Genomic DNA, 17,300 nt, shown 5'->3' with positions numbered 1-17,300 from the left:
GTGATTGGAGTGCTTGATTGGAGCGCTAAATCAGGCGCTACACACCTCTCAAGGCGCTGATGCCGAGGAGCGAGGTGTTACCACAGAGCGCTGGTGAAGCTCATGTGATGTCAGTCAGCAATGGAACACAGACACACTGGCGCCGGCCAGTTCTTAAAGGAAAGGGTCGATCTTGCTCTCCATCCACACCCTGCTCATTGCAGCTTTGAATCTCAGCCTGGAGAGACCTGTACATCAAATCTGCTGGAAAGAACAATGGAGAGGCCCAGGGAAAGAGCTCAGAGCGCAGCCCCAAAAGTCTCTTCTAAATCGATGCAAAGACGGTCAAATCAAAATGAACCTGCAAAGCGCTGTTCAGTAGCCAAAACGCCTTCACACAGCATTGAATCTCTCCAGAAGTCTCTCTCTCTCTCTCTCTCTCAGAATGCTTGGTGCAAAAATGTTGCCGACAAAAAAAGACATGAAGCAGTCACCTTTAAATAGCGCTCCCCCAGTCCCTTCCCAACTGCAAAACATTCCCCGCTACCTGTTGTTGCTAGCGGCAGGCGGAAAGGCAGGGGGCGCCACGCAATATCTGGTCTGGGGCACTACCGGGGCGTTGCACGCTCGACTGACATCACGATCTGCGGGCGCAGGAGATCGTAGCGGTAGTGTTTATTGCTGCTGCAAAATGTCTGGTCAATTTCGTGAGCAGCGCAAACATCGCTGTGCTCGGCCGCTAGTTGCTTTGCGCCCCATTAGCGACCTCTTAGGGCGCTAACGGGAGGCGCAAAGCGACCAAATGTTTCCCCCTTAATACTTCCTCTTTCACTATGCTTATATCATCTAATATTTCACACTCCCCCTCCCTGATTGCAATTTCTGCATCGTCCCTCTCTTTTGTGAAAACAGATGCAAAATATTCATTAAGAACCATACCTATGTCTTCCGCCTCCACACACAGGTTACCTTTATGGTCCCTAATAGGCCCTACTCTTACTTTAGTTATCCTTTTGCTCTTAATGTATTTATAAAACATCTTTGGGTTTTCCTTGATTTTACTTGGCAATATTTTTTCATGCCCTCTCTTTACTTTCCTAATTTCCTTTTTAATTTCACCCCTGCACTTTCTATACTCCTCTAGGGTTTCTGCAGTATTGAGCCCTCGGTATCTCATAAGCTTCCCTTTTTTTCTTTATCCTTCCCTGTATGCCCAAGGAGCTTTAGATTTGTTAGTCCCACGCGTTTTCTTTAAGGGAACATACTTGCTCTGAACCCTCACTATCTCTTTGAATGCCTCTCACTGCTCTGACACTGATTTACCTTCAAGTTTCTGTCTCCAGTCCACTTTGGCTAAATCACATCTCAGCTTAGTAAAATGAGCTTTTCCCCAATTGAGAACTTTTATTCCTGGTCTATCCTTGTCCTTTTCCATAACTATGCTAAATCTAACTGAATTAGGATCACTACCACCAATATGCTCTCACACTGATACCCTTTCTACCTGGCCAGCTTCATTCCCTAAAACTAGGTCCAGAACCACCTCCTCTCTTGTTGGGCTTGCTACATACTGGCTAAAGAAGTTCTCCTGAATGCATTTGAAGAATTCTGCTCCCTCTATACCTTTCACACTAATTTTATCCCAGTTAATATTAGGGAAGTTGAAATCCCCTATTATTATTTCTTTTGCCCATCTCAGAAATTTGCCTACATAATTGCTCTTCTAGCCCCCCCCCTGACTGTTTGTTTGGGGTCTATAGTACACTCCCAGCAGTATGATGCCCAGTTCAACCCAAATGGCCTCGTTGGATGCTGCTTCTAAGATACCATCCCTCCTCACAGCTGTAATTATTTCTTTAATCAATATTGCAACACCCCCCTCCTTTTTTTATCCCTCTCTCTATCTCGGCTGAAAACTCTGTAACCAGAAATGTTGAGCTGCCATTCCTGCCCTTCTTTCAGCCATGTCTCAGTAATAGTTATAATATCATCCTCCCACATGTCTACCTGTGCCCTCAGCTCATCTACTTTATTCCCTAGACTCCTTGCATTGAAGTATATACCATTTAGCACTGCCAAACTCCCTTGTTGTCTATTTTCAAGCCTTTGTTTCTTCTGCCTTCCAAACTCACCTTACTAATTTTCTGCCTTCCATTTCCAGCTTTGCTTCTGTCCCTTCTGAATCCACTCTCAGGTTCCCATCCCCCTGCCAAGCTAGTTTAGACCCTCCCCAACAGCACTAGCAACCGCTGCTACCCCCGCCCCCCCGACTAGGTAGATGCAGGTAGCTTGTTAGGCCTGGAGGAAACACTCCTGCTCCTCCTGGCCCACAAGCAGTGCTGTAAAGGCACTTACCTCATGGATTCAGCCCTTCTCACCTCCTTTCACGTGCCGGGTTTCCCAAGGCCTGGAAAACCCGGCCTACTGCAGTTAAAAATAGAATCACTGTTAAATTGAAGGCACACAGCCTCTTTAAATATTTAAATGACCAACCTGTCTCTTGTGAGTGGATTGTTGCCCACCCCTCGTCCCACCTCCATTTAAACTGGAAGTGGATGGGTTTGAGGTGAGTTGGGTACCTGTTTCAGATTTCTGGCATTTTAAGCTCCCACCGAAACCAACCCACCTATTTTTGACGGTTAAAATTTCCCCCCTCCATGTCTTAAAAGATAGTGTAGAAGGAAAGCTTTAGATTTCTAGAACATTGGGACCAGTTCTAGGTAAGAGGGAATCTAAAAGACAGGAACAGCTTTACTTAAACCAACATCTCGTGGGTAAAGAAAGAAAGACTTGCATTTATATAGCGCCTTTCACGACCAGCGGACATCCCAAAGCACTTTACAGCCAATGAAGTACTTTTTTTTTTGAAGTGTAGACACTGTTGTAATGTAGGAAACGCGGCAGCCAATTTGCGCTCAGCAAGCTCCCACAAACAGCAATGTAATAATGACCAGATAATCTATTTTTGTTATGTTGATTGAGGGATAAATATTGGCGAGGACACCAGGATAACTCCCCTGCTCTTCTTCAAAATAGTGCCATGGGATCTTTTATGTCCACCTGAGAGAGCAGACTCATCTGAAAAACGGCGCCTCCGACAGCATTCCCTCAGTACTGCACTGGAGTGTCAGCCTATAAGTCTCTGGAGTGGGACTTGAACCCCCAACCTTCTGACTCAGAGGCGCGGGTGCTACCAACTGAGCCACTGGCTGACACGCAAAGGAAAATAAGGGAATGATTTAGACTGCAAGGGAAAAAGCCAATCAAAATTTAAAAATAGATCCTGGGTGTGGGGTGGGGTGGGGGGCGGTGAAGTTAGGATAGTGGAAAAGGGAAAACTTTGTGGTCGTGGAGGTGGAAAGTTTTACAGAAGTTAGAAAGGATGGTAAATGAACGGGCAAAGGAAATCAATAAATGAGACTGTAAAGAAGGAAAAAGCAGTCAATAAAACAAGTTGTCTTTATACAAATGACATGAGTATCATAAATAAAATAGAAAAACCAAAAGCAAATTAAAGCTAGAGGGTATGATATGGTAGCAATTACAGCCTGGGCAAGACTAGGGGCTAAATAGATCAGGATATTGGATTTTTAGAACAGATAGGGAAAATTGAAAAAGGAATGGTAGTATTAATGAAATCTGTCATCATTATGGTAGAAAAGGAGATCTAAATGAGTGTAATCAGCAGGTGGACCACTATGGGTAGAGCTAGGGAACAGGAAAGGATGCAAAATGCAGGTGGGATTCTTTTATAGACCTTCCTGCTGTGAGACCCAACAAAGGAATGTGCGTATATGCAGATCAGGAAGGCCTGCAAGAAGAAAAGTCTGTTGATAATTGGGGAGTTTAACCTCCATATAGATTGGGAGCAAATTCAAATACAAATAGGAAAGAAAATAGATTTATTGAATGCATTTAAGATAGTTTTAGTGATTTATTAGTAAGAGAATAATGACCATAATATGATTGAAATCACTATCAGACTTGTAGGAGAGAAAGGAAGAAGACAAATCAAGAATTTGAATATAAATCAGACTAATTTTGAAGGAATAAAGATGAAATTTGGTTGGAACAGGGTGGGAGAAATTATTAGTTGGTAAATGTACAGACTAGCAGTACAGTCATTCAAGAGGTAATTAGTGGATTACAAAACAGGTATTCATACTTAATAGGAAAATGACATACTTCTGGGGTGATGCAACCAGGGTCTATGTGAATGGTTAGGACCCAGATTAAATAAAAGACTTATGCAAGAATAAGGACTTAGAAAATTATAGAAAGCAACAAAATGAGACTAAGAAACAGATAAAGACGATGAAAATGGAGTATGAAAAACTTGCAGATATTATCAGGAGTAATAGCAAAAGCCTGATCCGCTTTTCAAATGTGAATGCAATGGGCACGTGCTTTGAATGCATGGAGCTTATGCCTGTGCTGTGCACAAAACTCATTAAGGATTTTTATTTAAATTAGGGTAACGCCCCATAATATATCTTGAGCATCTGAAAAGTGTTCGAGATGTTCAGCGCTGAAATGTTTGTGGCAGTTTTTTTGAAGTAAAAAGATTTTCTTCCTATCTTTTCTTAGCAGGGTAATCGCTGGTGACCTTTTTAGTTTTACTGTTTAAGCACAAATTATCTTACATCTGCATCATCAGCTTAAAGCTGCACTCCATTTGCTAACTCAGTGTCTTTGTGCTGCGATATTTGATACTGTGTGGTGCATATTCCTCTGGCATTTGTTCTATGATTGCAGGTTTTAAGACAAATGGAGGAGACATGCTCGATTACAAGGGAGAGTCAATCCCTAGTTATCTTGCCAATTCCCTTCAGTGTTTTAAACATCTCAATTAAATCATCCCCTAACCTGCTCATCTTCAGGGAATATAACCCAAATTTACCCAGTTTTCATCATAACTCAGCCCCTTCATCCCAAGTATCACCCTAGTGAAACGTCGCTGGACTAAAACAGTAGAGCTGCCATGGCCAACAGAAACTAGTGCAGCAGGTTTGATGTGCCACATTATCTATTTCAGTTCCTATGTAAGCCTGGCAGATTCTCTTTGCTGTAGCTAGGGCCCTGAGGTCGATCGTAGCTCCCCTGGGATTCACTCCATTGATAACACTCTTGGTTCTGAGTCAGAAGGCTGTGGGTTCAAGCTCTATACCAGGAATTTGAGTGGCTTTCCGATGTCAAGGATCGCAAGCTTCATCAACTCTTGGACACCAACGCCCCTCCGGAACCTTCTTTCCCTTCACTTTCCTCTGACCCCCCTTCTCACAATCTCACCCCCTGCCGCGTTTTCACTATTCAATTCAATTCAATTCAAATCGCTTTATTGGCATGATAAGGTACATCTTATGTTGCCAAAGCATCAAAATACATTTATGGTTGAACACATAAACGCAGTTCTATTCATACAGTGTATAAACAGGTATATCCCTGAGTGTATAAATATACATTCGCATTATTTATATATACTCTTTTCTTAGTTTACTGGTTGTCCCTCTGTTCATGGCAAGCTGTAACATAGTGTGCCGCCAGTGCTACACAGCTTCTCTCCTCCCCCAGTAGGTATGGGAGTTTTTGGTTGTCATTCAGATTTCTGAATTCAGGGCATATTTGTGAGAATTTTTGGTAGAAATTCTCCCTGATGCCCTGATATTTTCCACAGGCTGTGAGGAAGTGCATCTCTGTCTCCACTACTCCCTGACTGCAGTGAGAGCATATCCTGTCCTCTCTTGGCAGCCTGGTCTGCCTGTGTCTGCCTTTTTCGATCGCCAGGCTATGTTCGCTAAGTCTGTACCTTGTCAAGGTTTTTCTCAGTTTGTTATCCTTTACCATGGTCAGGTAATCAGCTATGTTGTATTGTCTGTTTAGGGCCAAGTAGCAATTGAGTTTGCTTTGGGTTTTTGTTGTTTCTGCCCAATATGTCAGATATTTTTCCTTTTGCTTAGCGACGATTGTGTTGGGTCGAATTCTTTGTGTTACGCTGTCACTGTCCTGGGGCTGGTTATTGTTAGTAGTGTTAGTAGTTACTTCACTGAGTCCCAGGACTAGTTGACTGAGGGTATTCTTCTTTATGGTCAGCTCTTGGCATTTCAGGGCATCGTAGTGATAGCATTGGGGGTTGCTCATTTGTAGGTGATTCCAAAATTTGGTGGCTCTTTTTTGGATAGTGATTATTAATGGATATTGGCCTAGTTCCGCCCTGCATGCATTGTTTACTGTTTTCCTTTGAGTCCGGAGGATACTTTTACAGAATTCTGCATGTAGGATCTCAATTGGGTGTTTGTCCCATTTTGCAAATTCTTGTTGTGTTAGCAGTCCCCATAGCTCACTGCCATGGAGTGCAATTGGTTCAATTACTGATTTGAAAATTTTTAGCCAAATGCTAATTGGGATTTCTATTTGGATTGATTTTTTAATGGCATAGAAAGCCCTTCTTGCTTTCTCTTTCAGTTCATTCACAGCCAGTTTGAAGTTTCCCGTAGAACTGATTTTTAAGCCCAAGTATGTGTAGTTAGTGGTTTGTTCAATTTTGGTTGTTCCTAGTGTGAAATTTATTTTGGGTCCCTGATGTTTGGATCTTTGCTGGAACACAAGGACTTTGGTGTTTTGGGGATTTATTGTCAGGGCCCAAGTCTGGCAGTACGACTCCAGCAGGTCCAGGTTCTGCTGTAGACCCTCCTTAGTTGGTGACAGCAGAACCAGGTCGTCTGCATAGAGGAGGAATTTAACCTTGGATTCATATAGGGTGAGGCCGGGTGCTGTAGATTGTTCAAGTAGTTTTGCCAATTCATTTATGTAAATATTAAAGAGTGTCGGTGAGGTTGGCGAGCCCTGCGTCACCCCCCGCCCCTGTGGGAAGTATTTTGTTTGTTTGTCTCCAATTTTAACTGCACATTTGTTGTTTGTATACATTGATTTAATTACATCATATGTTTTTCCCCCTACCCCGCTTTCGATAAGTTTCAGGAATAAACCGTCATGCCAGATGGAGTCGAAAGCCTTCTGGAAATCTATAAAGCATGCGTAGATTTTGCTTTTGTTATGGTGAACGTGTTTGTCAATTAGGGTCTGTAGGGTGAAGATATGATCTGATGTTCTATAGTTTGGCAGGAATCCAATTTGGCTTTTACTCAAGACATTGTGCTCCTCAAGGAAGTTTATAAGTCTTTTATTTATGATGCTACAGAATACCTTCCCCAGGTTACTGTTTACACAGATGCCTCGATAGTTATTTGGGTCGACTTTGTCCCCACTTTTGTATATGGGCGTTATGAGTCCTTTGTTCCAGATATCAGGGAAGTAACCGACACTCAGAACCAAGTTGAAGAGTTTTAGGATAGCCAGTTTCATTTTGTCGTCTGTGTGTTTAATCATCTCGTTTAGTATGCAGTCTGTCCCGCAAGCTTTTCCTGGTCGCAGGTCCTTGAGTTTTTCAAAAAGTTCTTTTTCTGTTATTATGGAGTCTAGCGGGTTTTGGTTATCTTTTATGGCCATTTCTAGCTTTTCCACTATCCCTTCTGACCTTCCCCTCTCTGACCCCGAACGATCAGTCCTCAGCAAAGGCCTGAGCTTCATCCCCTTACGCCCCCATCTCAATGAATTTCGAGCTCGGCACGATGTTGAGCTCTTTTTCCGTCGCCTACGTCTCCGTGCCCACTTCTCTGGCCAGGAGTCTTCCCCCCGCACGACTGACCCTTTCTCCCGCTTGCAGAATTCCCGTTCTACCTGGACCCCACCCCCTGGCCTCTTACCCTCTCTAGATCTTTTCATCGCTAACTGCCACCGTGACATCGGCCATCTCCATTTCTCTGCTCCCCTCACTCACTCCAACCTACCTCCCTCTTAACTTACAGCACTCCATTCTCTTAGATCCAACCCTGACATTGTCATTAAACCTGCTGACAAGGGTGGTACTGTTGTTGTTTGGCGAACTGACCTCTACCTAGCGGAAGCTGAATGCCAACTCTCCGACACCTCCTCCTACCTCCACCTGGACCATGACCCCACTACCGAACATCAAACCACCGTTTCCAAGACTGTCACTGACCTCATCTCCTCTGGAGATCTTCCCCCCGCGGCCACCAACCTCATAGTTCCCCAACCCCGCACAGCCCGCTTCTACCTCCTGCCCAAGATCCACAAACAGGACTGCCCTGGTAGACCCATCATTTCAGCCTGTTCTTGCCCCACCGAACTTATCTCTTCCTATCTTGACATTATCTTTTCTCCCCTTGTCCAGTCTCTTCCCACCTACATCCGCGACTCTTCGGACGCCCTCTGCCACTTTAACAGTTTCCAGTTTCCTGGCCCCAACCGCTTCCTTTTCACCATGGACGTACAATCCCTCTACACCTCCATTCCCCACCAGGATGGCCTGAGGGTGCTCCGCTTCTTCCTTGAACAGAGGCCCGTCCAGTCCCCATCCTCCACCACCCTCCTCCACCTGGCTGAACTTGTTCTCACATTGAACAACTTCTCCTTTAAATCCACTCATTTCCTCCAAATCAAAGGTGTTGCTCTGGGTACCTGCATGGGCCCTAGCTATGCCTGCCTTTTCGTGGGACATGTGGAACACTCTTTGTTCCAGCCCTACTCAGGTCCCCTCCCTCACCTCTTTTTCCGATACATTGATGACTGTATCGGTGCCATTTCCTGCTCTCGCCCCGAACTAGACAATTTCATTCACTTTGCCTCCAATTTCTACCCTTCCCTCACCTTCACATGGTCCATCTCTGACTCTTCCCTTCCCTTCTCGACTTCTCCGTCTCCATCTCTGGGGATAGGTTATTGACCAATATTCACTACAAGCCCACTGACTCCCACAGCTACCTAGACTACACTTCCTCCCACCCCACCTCCTGTAAGGACTCTATTCCATTCTCCCAGTTTCTCCGTCTCCGCCGCATCTGCTCCGACGATGCCACCTTCCACACCAGTGCTTCCGACATGTCTTCCTTTTTCCTCAACCGAGGATTCCCCTCTACCATGGTTGACACGGCCCTCGACCGTGTCCGTTCTATCTCCTACACTTCTGCCCTCACCCCTGCCCCTCCCTCCCGGAACCACGATAGGGTTCCCCTTGTCCTCACCTTTCACCCCACCAGCCTCCACATTCAACGGATCATCCTCTGCCATTTCCGCTACCTCCAAAGTGATCCCACCACCAAACGCATCTTCCCCCTCCCCTCCCCTTTCAGCATTCCGTAGGGACTGCTCCCTCCGAGACACCCTAGTCAACTCCTCTATCACCCCCAGCACCCCTTCCCCTTCGCCTGGCACCTTCCTGTGCAAGCGCAGGGGATGTAACACCTGCCCCTATACCTCCCCCCCCCTTCCCACTGTCCAGGGCCCCAAACACCCCTTCCAGGTGAAACAGCGATTTACTTGTACTTCTTGCAATCTAGTATACTGTATTTGCTGCTCACGATGCGGTCTCCTCTACATTGGGGAGACCAAATGCAGATTGGGTGACCGCTTTGCGGAACACCTCCGTTCAGTCCGTAAGGGTGACCCCGAGCTTCCGGTCGCCTGTCATTTTAATTCACTGCTCCATTCCCACTTGGACCTCACCATCCTTGGCCTCTTGCATTGTTCCACGGAAGCTCAACGTAAACTCGAGGAACAGCACCTCATCTTCCTATTAGGCACTTTGCAGCCTTCCGGACTCAATATCGAGTTCAACAATTTCAGATCATAACCTCGGCCCCTATTACGTTTTTACTTATATAGTTTTTTTTTCCCCACCCCTTTGTTTTGGGTTTTCCCTCCACCGCCCCCGCCCCCCCCCCACCCCCCCGCCCTTCCTCTTTTTTTTACATGGCAGCTGTCTCTCATTCTGCCAGTACATTTCACACCTAATCTGAGCCGACTTTTGTCTCTTTACTAGTCCTATCACCATCTCGTCTCGTTTTGAATATCTCTTAATGTCTCTTCACTTCTTTTGTTCCCTCCCCAGCCCTCCTTTCGATCTATTTCATTTCCTTTCCAGTTTTGAAAAAGGGTTTTGACCCGAAATTACGACTCTAATTTCTCTCCACAGATGTTGCCTGGCCTGCTGAGTTTTTCCAGCATTTTCTGTTGTTATTTCCATTTGAGTGGCAGCTTGGCTCATGTTGGTATCACTCTCACCTCTGAATTAGACGTTCAAGCCCCGCTCCAGGACTTGGGCACATAATATAGGCTAATACTTCAATCAAGTACTGCAGGAGTGCTGCATTGTCAAAGGTGCCATCTTTTGGATGAGACATTAAACCAAGGTGCTGTTTGGTATGATCAGTGGATGTTCAAGATCTCTTGACAATATTCACAAAGCAGTGAGTTTTCTTACTACCTGGCCAATATTCCTGCCTCAATCATTACTACCAAAAATAGATTAACTGGCCATTCATTTCATTACTCTGTTTGTGGAATCTTGCAGCACATAAAAATCGCTCCTGCGTTTGACTAAATAACAACAGTCACTGCATTCACAGATCACAAGACAATTATGAATGAGTACGGCCATTTGGTCCATCTTAATTCATCCATCTACAAAGACCCTAAATGTTCCCCATTGCTACATCCAATTGTTCCTTAAATGATTCCAGGGTTTTTGCCTCCACTACTCTACCTAGAAATCCATTCCATGTATTGATTGCTTTTTTTGTGAAGAACTTCCCGACATCAATCATAAATGTACCACTTGCTAATTTGAACTTCTGTCCGCTTATCCTAGTCTTGCAACTTAGTTCAAAGTGATTTCTTGGATTTGTCTTTTCCATACTGCGTACTGTCATATATACCGCTGTAGCATCACCTCTCAGATGCCTGCTTTCAAGACGATAAAGTCCAAGGGGGCGAAATTTGGTCACGACCCGTTTGGGGGCGGTAACCGAATTATTACCGGAGATTTATGGAAGTACCGCCCCGGCCGCTAAATTCGGCTTACCACCCCGGCGAGGAAGCAGAGCGCTATCTCGGGCACTCCACTTCGGGGGCACGATAGCGCCAGAGTGCTACGCGGCTGCTCTGCGTAGTGCTGACGAGTTACAGCAGCACCCCCCCTTCCGTTAAAGGGGATGGACACTGTGAGCTTTGCAGGGCCTCCAATGGCCCACACTAGCCCACCAGGGCGGCATGGTGCCATGGCTGCAGCCCGGCACCGATACACGGTGCCGGGTTGCAAAACGGTGGCACATGGAGGGCCGACCTGAAGGTTGGCCAAAAAAAATTAAATGGCAGCGCGGATCACGGCCGCACCTCACTTTAATTAGTGCCCCGCGAGTGGAGATCGGCCCGGCTCACGACCCATGAGGCTGGCGCTGACACCGCCCGCAGCAACCTCGCAGGGCGCAGCCGAATTTCTGCTGCGGGCAGTATGGGGTCGTGGTGGGATGCTAAGGGCTCGCGGCGCATGGCGATGATGTCATTGCCAGTGGCTCGGGGCGCTACGGGCTGGGGCGCGGCACTATCGGCTAGCACCTCAGTAGCACCCTGCCGAATTTCTTGGGAGCCCCGCCCGGGCAATAAGCCCGTTGCACCCCGTTAGTGCTCCCCCCCGAGGCGCTAATGGCATGGTGGAAAGAAGCCAAATTTTGCCTCCCAAGTTTCTCCAGTTTTCTCAAAACTCAGACCTCTGACACCATGGCCCGATATTTACCGGATATTTATTTCGAGGAGGCGGGGTGCGGCTGGGGCTGAGGTGTTATGGACAGGAAACCTGGAAGTATGGGTTTCCCCGGACACCCTACAGTCATGCAGGGCATGTTTGCATTTTTTTTCCTCCAGATTTCCCGCCCGACACTCAGCCTGATTGACAGTGAAATCACGAGGAGTCAGGGGGATGGGAGAGATCACGGGGAGATTGGAGGGAATTGGTGATCGCAGAGTGGTCAGTAATCGCGGGGCTAGGGGGGATATCGGGGGTCAGAGATCATGAAGGTGGGGGGTCGGACAGTTTGCGGGGGGCGTATTTACAGGTTAGCTTGTTGAGCTGGGAGAAAGCACTCCTGCTCTCCTGGCCCACAAGCAGTGCTGTACCCTTATGGTTCCAGCCCTTCTGACCTCCTTTTACCCGTCGGATTTCCCGAGGCCAGGAAAACCTGGCCGACATGAGTTAAAAATAGAAAATGCTGGAAATACTCAGCAGGTCAGGCAGCATCTGTAGAGAGAGAAACAGAGTTAACGTTTCGACTTTGAGTTTAAAAATAGAAAACTTGAAGAAATAGAGGCACACAGCCTCATTCAAAATTTTCAATAACTGATCTGCCTCCTGAGAGCAGATTGGTCACCCACATCCCCTCCCCGTCCCACTCCATTAAAACCGGAAGTGGGCGTGTTCGAGGCAAGTTGGGTTCGAATTTGAAACGTTTTAAATTTTAACTCCCTACCTGACCCAAACCCACCTGTTTTTGGGGGTTAAAACTATGCCCTAGGGAGCAGCCTTTTTGCCCTTCTCTACACACTGCCTCTGACACTTGAATATCTCCTTTGTGTCTCAGTGACAAGAACTGGAGACAGAGCACGATATAATTTGTTAACCACTGCCTCTGACTTTTATTCTACTATTTTGGCTATTCAGTTCAAAATTGATTGATTGATGATTGCGGCTCTACATCAAAATAATTCATCGTATGTGAAGTGCTTTGGGATGTTTCTGAAAGATGTGATAAAGTACAAGTATTTCTTTACTGTTGACTCAAACCTGAAGAACTTCTTGGTCTGTATGGTTCAGCAACTCACTGCCACTAACTAATTTAAAAGTCCTCCTATTCAGCATAGACATTCATTGTTTTGTGTACCTGTACCATACAGAATGAGGTACTCATTACCACTTTACGTGATGACATTGATTTGCATTACACACACTGCAGCCTTTATTTGCCATTGCATATTTTGCACTACTGCCAATGGCAGGTTTAAATCACTTTTTAAACCCTTATTCTAATTTTCAGTCATTTCAAATATATTGCAAGTAGCATTATGTTTTTCAGTTTAAAAGAAAGTAACTTTCATAAGTTTCCAATTAGCATTTCTAGTTTTCTTTTTATTTTAGAAACCATAACCAGAATTGTGTGGATTGGCGTGTACATGGGCACGTTTGGATTCATCAAATGTATGATTGACAGTGAAATCACGAGGAGTCAGGGAGATGGGGGAGATCACGGGGAGATTGGAGGGAATTGGTGATCGCAGAGTGGTCAGTAATCGCGGGGCTAGGGGGGATATCGGGGGTTAGAGATCGTGAAGGTGAGGGGTCGGACAGCTTGCGGGGGGCGTATTTACAGGTTAGCTTGTTGAGCTGGGAGAAAGCACTCCTGCTCTCCTGGCCCACAAGCAGTGCTGTAACCTTATGGTTCCAGCCTTTCTCACCTCTTACCCGTCTGATTTCCCGAGGCCAGGAAAACCCGGCCGACATGAGTTAAAAATAGAAAATGCTGGAAATTATGCTGTCTGAATTGAGTGTTTGTACAATACTCTCCAAAATAAAATGGTAAATTCTGCTTGATAGCAACTATCAACACTTATGGCTAGAAATTCCATAATGATATTGACTTTGCCTGAGGGAGCCCTGATTTTTTTTTTTAATGTATGATCATCACTAAGATATCTATTAAAAATGCTGCTTTTTTCCGCAGACTTATCCAGTCCCAAGCATCGGAGATGAGGATTTTGATATCCCTCCTATTACTCCTCCTACCATGCCAGACCATTCACTTCTTCACTTGTCTGACACAGAATCCGGCTACCACTCAATCTGCCACTCAATGCCTCAGAATGGGCTACTTCAATTCAACCCGCAGAACATGAATCTTCCTGCAATAACAGTATCCAATATGTTAGGCCAAGATGGAGCCCTGCTTTCAAACTGCCTTTCTGTGGTAGGTACTTCATTTGTTATTTTTCTAATCAAATAGCTTGTCAGTAGTTCCCCAAGTAATTTGTAATTCAGCTCTAACATTTATAGTGGTATAGTCATTTCAACTGTTTTGATATATTTGTAATTTTTCACAATTGTCAATGAGTTCATGACCTCCTGAAAGATGTTATCAGATTGATGTCTTATTCTCCCTTGACTTTATTAAACATATTATGAACAAAGTTGAAACCTTAAAACAGTACGGCCTAGAAATTATTGTTTACAATATTGACATACACTTAATGGATTAACCTCTATGTTAAAATAGTAGACAAAGGAATTGCATACAAACACACTAACTAATGTTAATAATACAAACAGTAACTTCCACCACTCTCCTGTCCACCTCCCATCTGGAACGGATGGGAATCGGCCGGCGGGATTTAAATCACGCCCCATCGTTACAATTGGCCAGGTCTCATTTTGCTGCAAAACCTGAAAACCAGAAACCGGCTAGCAGTTAAAATCCAGGACCAAGTATTTTTTTCTGTCAAATTGGAGAGGATCTAACCAAAGAATAACTTGGCCAATTTGTAGTGGTAGCCACTCCAGGCATAAACCTTATGGGATTGGTACTGAGAATAGTTTTTTGGATGCATGCTTTGTGCCTAGCTCTTGTATAGGCTAGGCTGCTTTTACACATGGCCTATTATACACTCATTTTGACAACCATCACATCAGTAGGTGCTCAGCGTGTCATGTGGGACTAAAAAATGCTTCTTCAGATCTTTTGGGGAAAAACAGTGGATTCAATCATATGATGGCTGCATGAATTCTTAATGCTTTACAACTACAGAAAGGACTACCAGTATATTCAAGGAGGCAGGCTTAGCAGAGAGGATATAAGCAGCTTTCAATTAAAAAAAAACACCAAAAGGACTAATTGTTCAATATTACCTTGGAACTACTGTCAAAAACATTAAAATGGTAAAGAAAAGATCAATTAAATAAAAGATATATCTTACAAATAAACTTAGGGACCACAAACAATCTTTCAGAATCTTCACTTCTTTAAAAGTACTGTGTAGGTTTCTGATTTGTTTTTGTGGTAATCAACTCTGCTTACTGAAATAGAAACCAAAAGACATAGATCAAGAAAAGAAGTGAAATGGAATAAGTACTGTGAAGTAATATCAAAAGCTAGCTGTGTTAAACTGCATTTGTGCTACTGAGTTGTGGACAGTAAAACTACTTGCTCTATAATAACTTGAACTCTGAGTACACGTGTAAAAGCTAGTTATTAGATTGAACAGCATCATTTTGTATATCCAATCAATAGAGCCACAGTTCCAATTGTTCGATATAAGAACATAAGAAAACTCATAGGCAAGAAAAGGACATTTGACCCAACAAATCTCATTCCCCCCGTATCCTAAAGCTTCTATAGTAGTACCACCTCCCATGTCTATGTTGAATCTAATAGAGAGTAAATCAGTATTACATTAAAGTGTAAAATATACATATTTAAGATACAGATGATAAAGAGCGCAAAGTCAAGGAATCAACATAGGAACAGGAGTAGGCCATTCAGCCCCTCGAGCTGTTTCTGCCAATCAAGCCATGCATTTCAATATCCACTCCCTTAATTTACTATAATTTGCCTCTACTGCAACAGTATCAATATATGGGCCTCAATATTAACCCCCCCCCCCCCCCATGACGGGTGGCAGAGGATCGTGGGGGTGTTAAAGAATTAAATACGGGGAACGCATTCCCAACACACCGAGCACGGGGAGAGGTGGGACATTTAATTAACATATTTAATCAACTCCCACAGTGCAATTGAGAGCCCAATTTAAAATTTACTGCTGCTGCACGGGTTTCCTGGGGTTGGGGAACTTGGCAGTGAAAAGGAAGCGGGAGCTGCTAGATCCACAAGATAAGTACTTTATTCAGCACTCCTTGTGGGCCAGGAGGAGCTGGAGTGGTCCTCCCAGGCCCTTCAAGGAAGCCTTCGACCTCTCCCAGCCCTGATCACCATCCTCCCTCCCGATTGCCGACTTCTCTTCCCACTTCCGATCGTGGCCTCTCTCCCCCCTTGCGATCGCGGCCTCTCTCACCCTCTTGATCGCAGCCTCTCTCCCTGCATCCAATCGTGGCCTCTCTTCCCCCTCCCCTATCGACGACCCCTTTCCCCCAGTCCTGATTGCCAAACTTCCCCCCCCCCCCCCACCCCCCCGATTGCCGCGGACCATCCCCAAGGGTCCCTGGCTGTGGTCTCATGCCGCAGGTGTTATCATCGCTGGCTGACCAGGCTGCCCATTTGGCCAGCTGCTGGGCGGGAAACTGAACAAAAAACTGTTAATGAGATCCTGCTGGGTTCCTCGGTTGTTTTCTGCCTCCTCTGCATCCTCCCCGTAAATATCGGGGCCGTGGTTTCGGTTGTCAAATTCTGTTACTTTCTAATGTACTTGAGAAAGTTCCTCTCTCAGTACATTTATGATCTCAACCTTTATCAGAAGAGCCAAATGGAGGAAAGGTTAGAGTGTTCGCTTGATGCTTTTGTACATCTTCTAGCAGCAGATATTAGGGAAAAATCACATGATTGCTTTCTCAGTCAAAGAATTGGACATACTGTGGAGGAGCCTTATGTGGGGAAGTAAATAGTTGCAAAAGTATTGCAAGAATAAAAAAAATACACCAGATAAAATACCTTACATGTTTTATTGAGATTTTCAATATGGACTTATTGGTCTGTGGTGTGGTGAAGCAAGGTAGTCCCAGATATCCTGCAGACAACTTGGACAAACCAGATCCTAAGTAGAGCGCCCACAGTTGTCAAGATGTAAGAAAGACCTCTAATAAAGGGCTGAAGTTACCAGCATGCACACTTAGAAACCTTAACAACCATGCAAGAAATTGTAAATGTATGTTGTTACACATCATTGGACTGAAACCAAGCTGAGGTTTCTATGGGTACATGGCGATGTTTTATATGATTGTACTAGCTCAGTATCTAGGCCATCATGCCTTTCACTTTTTGAAGATCACCTACATCTCTGGCATTTCTCATAGCTAAAGTAACTTGTCAATTTAGACAGAAAATAAACATGGCAGTAGCAGTCATATTCAGACTGCTTAAATAAGCTTATTATACTCAAGAATAAAGGATATGGGGGAAAAATTGGGTTGATTTGCGCCTCTCGTTGGCGCTAACGGGGCGCAAATCCCTTAGCACCCAGGTGCAGCGTCGCTAACGCCTCCCGTGAAATTCAGTGGAAGGCTAGCGGCGGCGATGACGTCAAATTTCCCTTGCGCCTCCTGATGTATCGCCAGACGATATGTCCGACAGGGTCAGGGGGCGTTTTTGCAGTGGCAGCGGCGGTAGTTAAAGGGGCAGGTGTTGGGCGGCCGTATTTTTTGTGGCCGACTGCCAGCACCTGCCTCCTTTCCCCTTTTTTTCGGGGTGCCG

The 17,300-nt window shown here is 45.1% G+C and overlaps 1 protein-coding gene across 12 annotated transcripts in view; it reads left to right on the top strand.

Moving 5' to 3' along the window:
• Positions 1-17,300, top strand: part of tox (thymocyte selection-associated high mobility group box) — a 368,590-nt gene that overhangs the window by 260,258 nt on the left and 91,032 nt on the right. For 11 of the 12 annotated variants that reach the window (XM_085993007.1, XM_085993006.1, XM_085993002.1 and 8 more), the window contains one exon: positions 13,608-13,850. The exons of the other annotated variant lie outside the window; for it this stretch is intronic. In XM_085993007.1, coding sequence (XP_085849133.1) covers positions 13,608-13,850 — 243 coding nt within the window. The remainder of the gene's footprint in view (positions 1-13,607; positions 13,851-17,300) is intronic. 12 annotated transcript variants of the gene reach the window in all.

This window comes from Somniosus microcephalus, chromosome 7, assembly GCF_052327205.1.
Source record: "Somniosus microcephalus isolate GS21.2 chromosome 7, FLI_Smic_1.0, whole genome shotgun sequence".
NCBI classification, from domain to species: Eukaryota; Metazoa; Chordata; class Chondrichthyes; order Squaliformes; family Somniosidae; genus Somniosus; species Somniosus microcephalus.
This window is presented reverse-complemented; position numbering and strand designations above follow the sequence as displayed.